Here is a 9,302-nt window from a genome sequence, read left to right on the forward strand (position 1 = left end):
TGTAATATTTGGAGGTAAGTCCATCCGGGCCTGGAGATTTGCCTAGTTGCATATTCTGAATGGCACCTTCAATTTCCTGTGTGGTTATTATAGAGTTCAAGATTGATCTTTTATCTTGAGTTATTTTTGATAGTCCATTTATCTTTAAAAATTGATCTATCTCTGATTCTTTCTGGGGCCCCTGTGCATACAGTTCTTTGAAGTATCTGTGGAAGCACCTCCTAATTTCTTCTGGTTTCTGTACGGTCCTTCCATCAATCTCTAGATTTGTTATCGTGTTTAGCTTTTGTCTTTTTTTCAGCTGCCAAGGCCACCTGCGTCCCTTTTTAAGCAGTACGTCATGCAAAATTTAATACAAAGTGATTTAACTAGATTTTAAAAATTATACTGCATTCTTGAGTATCCCTGTAGTTTATGTATTTCTGTTGCTAATGGTAACTTGAATGGAAATGTAGTTTTACCTTATGAGTGTTCCATTTTTCATTTGACTTTTCGAAACTCCTGCCATTAAAGACAGACTTGAATCCGGTATGTGGCTCGCTTCCTCTGGGTTCCCAGTCCACGTTGGAGGTTGTGAAATACCGCCCCCACCCCAGCTCATATTTGCAAAGTCAGGAAACTTCCACTAAAAGGGAAACTTGGCAGATTTTTGCTCCGAAGGAGTCTGCAAATCTCCAGGGATTGTTCTGGAGGAAGCAGGATAAGTGCAGGACGCACCTATCACATGCAATGCCCAGGGCAGGTGGGGGGGGGGCAGATCAGGTATTTTGCAGCAGTTGGAGGCGTGCTTTGTAAATGCAGGCTGCATTTCTGAAATGTTCATTGAGGGGCACCAAGAGTCAGGGAGGACTTCGAGGTGTGCAAGACTATCGGGCTTCGAACATCTGGTAAGGCTGGATCATCAGTTTTGTTGAATTAGTTAAGCTAAACATTCTTAACTGGATGTTGAATAAATGTGCAATTAATCGTAATCTGGTGAACTGGGTTCGCTTCCTCACTCCTCTACATGCAACTGCTGGGTGACCTTGGGCTAGTCACACTTCTCTGAAATCTCTCAGCCTCACTCACCTCACAGAGTGTTTGTTGTGGGGGAAGAAGGGAAAGGAGATTGTGAGCCGTTTTGAGACTCCTTTGGGTAGTGATAAAGCGGGATATCAAATCCAAACTCTTCTAATTGTGACTGTTTTGAATTGCATTGCGCGATTCCTTATTGGATTGTGCAAACCGCTCTGGTGCATAATGCTTTTTATAGGTTTTCTCACTTCCCAGAAACCTGGAAGTGGCATGATAAACAGAACAGCAGGCAACATGCAGGCTGTACCCCTTTCTTAAAATTTTGAGGTCAATGAATTATTGAGCCTCCATCAAAGTCTTTTCTGGATTTCTCCTCCCTCAGGGCTGATGAGTCCAGAAGGCCTCGCCATCGACCACCTCCGAAGGACCATGTTCTGGACGGACAGCGGCTTGGACAAAATCGAGAGTGCCCGGCTGGACGGCACAGAGCGTCGCGTCCTCTTCGCCACAGACCTCGTCAACCCTCGTGCCATCGCGGTGGATCCCATTCATGGGTGAGTGGCAGGACCCACAGAGAAGCAGAAGGGAAATTTCTGAAGTACCATATTTTTCGCTCCATAAAACACCCCTTTTTCTTCCTAAAAAGTAAGGGGAAAGGTCTGTGCGTCTTATGGAGCGAATGCATGGTACCTGGAGCCGAATTGCCCAGGGGAGAAAAGCAGATAATGCTTTTTTTTTTTGAAAGAGGGAAGGGGGTGTTGAAACAAAGTTGCTGATCGACAAGCGATTAGGAGGGAGATAAGGGACACTAGCAATAAAGGAGGCTTCCTGGGAGGGGCGAGGTAAAGGCAGCAAACTTGCAAGGAGAGGAGACAGGAAGACTAAAGCAATGAGGAGAGAAATTAGAAGAAAAGGAGCAGCAAAAAACTGCTCCAGCTAAGGAAAAGACACTAAGACAAACAAGAGGGAAGGGAGTGTTGAAAGGAAGCAGCTGATCGTTAAGCGATCGGGGAGGGAGATAAGGGACGCTAGCGATAAAGGAGGCTGCCTGGGAGGGGGAAGGTAAAACCCCATGGATCAGGATTTTTGCATTGGGTCACCCCAAATTCACCATCAGATCACATAGCATGTCCATGGCTACAGCCTGCACCAAAAAAAACCACGTACCCACTGTTTCGTGGGGCCGCACTGGCGCAAAAACGTGGTTACAAAGCACGGATCCACATGGATTCTCAGGATTTTTGCATTGAGTTACCCCAAACTCACTGTCAAATCACATGTCTGTGGCCACAGCACGAACCACAAAAATCATACATCCCCTGTTTCTTTCAGAATTTTTTTTTCTTGTTTTCCTCCTCTAAAAACTAAGTGCATCTTATGGAGCGAAAAATACGGCAGTTTTGTTAAAATGACAGAATCTGAAGAGCATCTCCTTCAGCCGTCTTTGCACTTATTGCAAAATGCAAATGAACCAGGGTTCGTGCGGGTTTTAGGCTGCAATCTTATACCTGCTTATTTGAGAGTAGCCACGCTGAACTTACCATATTTTCCCGTGTATAAGACAATGGTTTTTGCTTTTAAAAAAAATTAGGCAAAAATTGGGTGTCGTCTTATACATGGATAGTGAATGCAGAGGGGGGATGTGCGATGAATGGCAGTAGCAAGCAGGAGATTGGCAGCGGCGATTGGGCGGGTGATTGGTGGCTGTGGCAAGGCCTGCTGGCGATTGGCTGTGGTGAGGCGGGCAGGTGATTGGCAGCTGCAGCGAGGTATGCGATCGGCAGTGGCTGTGCCAAGCGATCGGCAGTGGTGAGCAGGCAGGTGAGCGATTGGCGGAAGTGACCTCCCCCACCCACCCCAAAAAGCTAAACAACTTAATTTCTTAATTTGGGGTTAAAAAAATATGGGCCGTCTTATACATGAGGGCGTCTTATACATTGAAAAATACAGTACATCTTCAATTTAAAAAAAGAAAAGGAAAAAGAAAAGGGCAAAGTAAACAAGGGGATGGAGCAACCTCTCTATCATAGAATCATAGAGTTGGAAGGGACCTCGACAGTCAAGTTTAACCCGCTGCAATGCAGGAATTCTGTCCACAGCTGTCCCTGGGTGGGTTTGAATGACTTCTGGGTAACAGCCAGACGCATTGGCCCATTGCGCCACATCATCACTGAGCAGACATGCACAGGGTTGTACAGGTAATAATTTTGAAGGGCAATCTCATTATTTTGTTACCCGTTCAACAACCCTGTAGGGTAGACCAGCATTGTCATTATCCCTATCTTACTTGCAATTGGAGAGCCGAGGCTACAGGAGAAGGAGAGATCCAGCCAGGGGACTTTTCAGTGTTTGGTCCCTTAGCTACAGCAGCTCACCAGCACTGCCAATTTCACTCAGATGCCTATTCAGACTGCTTATATTAGCAAGATTCGAACCACCCACCTTCTCATCAGCAAGCCCCAAAGGCTCAGTGGTTTAGACCACAGCACCACCCACTGAACTCCCAGTCCCAGCTCCTGCCAACCTAGCAGTTTGAAAACACACCAGTGCAAGTAGATAAATAGGTACCGCTGTGGAGGGAAGGTAAACAGTGTTTCCGTGCACTCTGGTTTCCGTCACACAGTGTCCTGTTGCGCCAGAAGCGGTTTAGTCCTGCTGGCCACACGACCTGGAAAGCTGTCTGTGGAAAACGCCGGCTCCCTCGGCCTGAAAAGCGAGATGAGCGCCGCAACCCCATAGTCGCCTTTGGCTGGACTTAACCGTCCCAGGGTCCTTTAACTTTACCTTTTTTTACCTTTAAAAAAATGTTCCCGTCATTATTTGTTTCCCTCCTTTTTCTGTTACAACTGTAAAAAAGCAAAACAAAAGTCAGGTGCCAAGACCAGCACTCTAACCAGCAGGTATTAATCCCCAGAGGTTTTGGCAACACAACAAAAAGCATTTTTGCCTTCTTTCTAAAAGCTCAAAGGGAGTCAGCCAGTGGTGCAGCTCTCAGGAATTCCCCAAGTGCAAGAGGTGCTCACAGAAGCATTCCCAGGCACCCATAGGGTCACAGAATCATAGAGTTGGAAGGGACCGCCAGAGGTCATTCAGTCCAACCCCCCTGCAATGCAGGAAACTTCATTGTAATTTGTGGAAGAAACTTTTCTGTTGAAGCCAATAAAATAATTAGTGTAGGTTTGGTTCTGGTATGTGTGTGCCTGTTTCATGTCCATGACAGCTGTTGACCCCTACCTGGCAAGAGGTGATGAAGGAACTTCCCGAAATAATGGGAGCAGCTGGCACACGAATCTCGGGTCTCACTTTGTTTGTGTAACCACTTCGATGCGCAGCCAACCGTAGTTGCTCTTGGCATCTCCCTCCAGGAATCTGTACTGGACGGACTGGAACCGCGAAGCGCCCAAAATCGAGACATCCACTGTGACTGGGGAACACAGGCGGATTTTGGTCAACCAAGACATTGGGCTGCCCAACGGCTTGACCTTCGACCCCTTCTCCAAACTGATTTGCTGGGCAGATGCAGGTAAGAGGCATTTTGTGGAGAGAAATGGAGGGGGTCAGGAATCACAATCGGGCTTCTAAGGACCCTGCAGTCAAGTGTTCAGTTTCTGTTAATTGATTCTCATGAAAACTTACAGATTCTGGCTTCACACAATTAACTCAAGGCAGTGTCAATTTACTCTTGGCAGAAAGCCAAGGTCAGCTTGACCTAGAAACTACTTACTCTGATTGGTTAACGACCAGCACTCAACTCTGTTATCTAGGAATGCTAGCACAGTTTGAGTTAGGTGTGTTAGGAGTTAGGAGTAGGAGTGCTGTGTATGGTTAAGAGAGAGAGAGAGAAAGGATTTATTTTGCTTTGTTTTGTATGCAGAAACTCTGCTGGTTTTATTTTTCCTTTTAATAAATCCTGTAAATAGTTATTCTGAGTCTAGCTGACTAGTCATTTCCACCTCAACTAGCTTCTTCGCTGTGCAGGAAAACTCTGCTACGTTTGGGCTAAAGGCATTAGAGCTATGCCTGACACTTCAAAGTTCCATGATCAAGATCAACCACATTCAGGGCTTCACTTAATGTTAATATAATTGGGTTGCCTCCATACAGAACCTTATTTATTTCCTTGAAACCTGTGTGTATAAACCTTGACTATAAAGGTTGAGAGTGTGCTCTTAAAAACCAGAAAGGATCTGAGTGTGCAGCGTATTTTATTTATTTTGTTCCCTTGCATTTATACCCCATTTCCCTCTGTTATGGAAGCCAGATTGCGTCCAGGTGCTAACCCACCCAAAACATTGACCAGACCTGAACCTGCTTAGCTCAGCAAGGTGGTGGCTTTGTGAACCTTCAGACCAGACTTCCTCAACCTCGGCCCTCCAGATGTTTTGAGACTACAATTCCCAGCATCCCTGACCACTGGTCCTGCTAGCTAGGGATCATGGGAGTTGTAGTCCAAAAACATCTGGAGGGCCGAGGTTGAGGAAGCCTGCTTCAGACCATAACCTGGGACACACAAAGGTGATGTGCAGGCATTAGGAAAATGGTATTTCAGGAACGCCTGTCTCCTGTTACAGATCACTTAACTAAAGACACCTCCCTCCCCTTCCCATAAGCATTCTGGCGTTTCCTGCCCACAGCCCGCCTTTTTAGGCTAATGCTCCACTCACATTGTGCCCCCCCCAAAAAACGGGATGCACATGTCAGCCCTTCACTTAAGGTCAGCCCAATTCTGCAACCCGAATCATCTACTGTATTGGCCCGAATATAAGCCGCACCCAAATATAAGCTGCAGCTTTAAAATTGGAGGCGGGGAGAAGAAAAGGGAGACAAAATACCCAAATATAAGCCACTCCATTCTTTGCTGCTCCTGGGGGGGGGCGCTGTGTTGCCGATGGCCTTTTCCCTTCCCGGCCTTGGGGCAGAGGACAGGGGACTATGCGCACGGTGTGCGCCGGTTTGCCACGCTCCTGATGCTGTTTGCCCACAGCTCCTGGCTGAATACCGTAAGGTCATGAATATAAGCTGCATTTTCACTTTTTAACATTGCGAAAAAAATGCGGCTTATATTCAGGCTAATACGGTATTTGCAATTATGGACCAGAGCAAGGAAGAATCATAGAATCATAGAGTTGGAAGAGACCACAAGGGCCATCGAGTCCAACCCCCTGCCAAGCAGGAAACACCATCAGAGCACTCCTGACATATGGTTGTCAAGCCTCTGCTTAAAGACCTCCAAAGAAGGAGACTCCACCACACTCCTTGGCAGCAAATTCCACTGTCGAACAGCTCTTACTGTCAGGAAGTTCTTCCTAATGTTTAGGTGGAATCTTCTTTCTTGTAGTTTGGATCCATTGCTCCGTGTCCGCTTCTCTGGAGCAGCAGAAAACAACCTTTCTCCCTCCTCTATGTGACATCCTTTTATATATTTGAATATGGCTATCATATCACCCCTTAACCTCCTCTTCTCCAGGCTAAACATGCCCAGCTCCCTTAGCCGTTCCTCATAAGGCATCGTTTCCAGGCCTTTGACCATTTTGGTTGCCCTCCTCTGGACACGTTCCAGTTTGTCAGTGTCCTTCTTGAACTGTGGTGCCCAGAACTGGACACAGTACTCCAGGTGAGGTCTGACCAGAGCAGAATACAGTGGCAGAGAATGCCCCCAATTTAACTCTCCCTCTTTCTGCTTTGGAAAAAGGAACCAAGAAGCTGGAATGCGCACTGCCTAACGGGACGGGGCGTCGCGTCATTCAGAACCACCTCAACTATCCCTTCAGCATCGTGAGCTACGCCAATCACTTCTACCACACAGACTGGAGAAGGTAGGTCCCAAAGGCTGGGAGAAAAGCCTTTTTCAACATAAAGCTGATTCCAATTTAAGTGACCTACAAGTTTGGGTTGATGTTCTTCTCGCACTATGAAGGTACCCACACACTTGGCCCAACCACTCCGGATGTGAAAAAGTCACTACACGGGAGAGTTTGTCATCTCCTGCATTGCACAGGAAAAGTGTCTTGGGAAGAACTGTAGAATCAGGCCTCAAAAAATGGCTCACCCGCTGGTGTTTGGGGAACGTGGGCCAGTTGAGGGGGTCAGACTTAACTCTGACCACAACACTTTAAAGGTGTCTTGCATTAGCTGGGGTCATTTTTCGTCATTGTGCCTCTTAATCTGTTGACTTTTCACACTTTGGCATAGGCCAGGTAGCCACTGCTCTTGAAGGAATGATGTTGCCCTGGATGAAAACCATTTTCCCTCCCCAATTTTCTGCTCAGGGATGGCGTCATAGCTGTGAACAAAGACAGTGGTGCTTTTACAGGTGAATATCTTCCAGAACAGCGAACACATCTCTATGGAATAACAGCCGTTCACCCATACTGCCCAGGAGGTAAGATCTGGGGTTTTGCCAGAAATGTATGTTGCTTAACCACAAGCATTTTCTGCTCCCTGGGAAAATTCTTTTTAGTGATTTTTCTCAGGGCTGTTGCAAAACTGTTCTTGCTGCTGACATCACAGTGCAGTAGAACAGGAAACAGCCATGGCAAATGAAACATACCTGTAGAATCTTGGTCTCTGTGTACCTATCAGGACTGAGGGCAATTTACCTCTAAAAAGGTTAAGGGACCCCTGACCATTAGGTCCAGTGGTGACTGACTCTGGGGTTGCGGCACTCATCTCACTTTACTGGCTGAGGGAGCCAGCGTACAGCTTCCGGGTCATGTGGCCAGCATGACTAAGCCGCTTCTGGAGAACCAGAGCAGCGCATGGAAACACCGTTTACCTTCCCGCCGGAGCAGTACCTATTTATCTACTTGCACTTTGACGTGCTTTCAAACTGCTAGGTTGGCAGGAGCAGGGACTGAGCAACGGGAGCTCACCCCGCCGCGGGGATTCGAACCGCCGACCTTCTGATTGGCAAGTCCTAGGCTCTGTGGTGTAACCCACAGCGCCACCCGTGTCCTCTACATCTGATTAATTCCTATCAGATCTGCACTGTGGGATTCCTAGCAGAAATGTGCTGTGAACTCAGCACATCAATAGGATTCCTGACTGGGCAGTGAGTGAAAAGGAAGATCCAGCTAAAAACTAAACGGTGCCAAAACTGGGGCCTTGCAACAAGTTATAAAAACCTTGCAAGGGTAGGATCTTTTTCGCAGAACATTTTGGCCTCCTCAGAAGTGCGTCAACTTATATCTTTTATTCGGCAGAGAAAAAATGGTTTTTTGGCCATCAGAGAGGCATATCATCACCTATGAACGCCACACACACACACACACACACACACAGTTGGGAGGGACATGAAGGAGTTCGCATCTTCTTTCCCTTAAGAATTGTCTTCCTTCAAGTTAACCCTTGCTGCTTCTCTTTTTGCAGGAAGAAAATAAGCTACTGGTACTTGGCCAAGAAATGACCGGGGGGGGGGGGGGCGAGGCAGCTGGAAGGAGACTCCCACTGAGAAGATATTATTGTACAGAGTGCAAAAGACCCCTCTCCCAACTACATGAAGACAACCAGCAATATGTACTGAAGGGAATTAAGCGGTTTAACTTAGAGCAAAATTATCCAGTATTTTTTAAGTTATACCTCAAATCTTTTTACTACTGTATTTTTTTTTAATGAAAACATTTTTTTTATGTATTGCCAAGATGAAATGGTGCTATACCCTTTTGCTGATGGGAGCAACTTTGGAAAAAAATAATAATTATGAACATATACATTTATCCTTACTCAATTGTTATTTTATTAGAAAACACAAGAGACTCTCTGCTTTTAAACGGGTGGCGTGGCAGCAATCTGTATAGGGACTCTATCTGTATGTACGGGAATGGCTTCTGCAAAAGTGCCTTAAGAAGTCCATGTTGGTTTTTTAAAGAGCTCTGGTTGTACGAAAAAGGTGGAAGTAGTTTAGGAGCCATGCAAAGGGTATTTTGCAAAATCCAATGCCCACGTCCACCCCTCGCCTCTTCTGACTGTTTTTAGTATTTATATGAGAATATGCTAGAATGAACTGGCTCAAATCTACCCTCCCCCCCCCCCAGGGCTCTGCGCAAGTGAGGTGTATGTGCCAACACCTGACTGAAACTTCTGGTCTTTTCTAGGCTACTCCATGAATTTAATAATAATAAAAATAATAAATTTTCTAAGGCCGTTTCAAGGCTTTTTGTTTTTGACACGACTACCGGGAACTTCTGCTCACAGCACAATGAAATGCGGTGTGTGTGTGTGTGTGTGTGTGTGTGTGTGTGTGTGTGTGTGTAAAAGGAACACTCCACATTTGAGTGGAGCATCACTTA

The 9,302-nt window shown here is 46.3% G+C and overlaps 1 protein-coding gene across 1 annotated transcript in view; it reads left to right on the forward strand.

Annotated features, from left to right (window-relative positions):
* Window positions 1–9,152, forward strand: part of NID2 (nidogen 2) — an 83,445-nt gene extending 74,293 nt beyond the window's left edge. The window contains exons 17-21 of the mRNA XM_053365441.1: window positions 1,397–1,568; window positions 4,380–4,537; window positions 6,707–6,830; window positions 7,284–7,396; window positions 8,383–9,152. Coding sequence (XP_053221416.1) covers window positions 1,397–1,568; window positions 4,380–4,537; window positions 6,707–6,830; window positions 7,284–7,396; window positions 8,383–8,393 — 578 coding nt within the window. The 3' untranslated portion in view covers window positions 8,394–9,152. The remainder of the gene's footprint in view (window positions 1–1,396; window positions 1,569–4,379; window positions 4,538–6,706; window positions 6,831–7,283; window positions 7,397–8,382) is intronic.
* Window positions 9,153–9,302: the final 150 nt, after the last annotated feature.

This window comes from Podarcis raffonei, chromosome 1 (genome assembly GCF_027172205.1).
Source record: "Podarcis raffonei isolate rPodRaf1 chromosome 1, rPodRaf1.pri, whole genome shotgun sequence".
NCBI classification, from domain to species: Eukaryota; Metazoa; Chordata; class Lepidosauria; order Squamata; family Lacertidae; genus Podarcis; species Podarcis raffonei.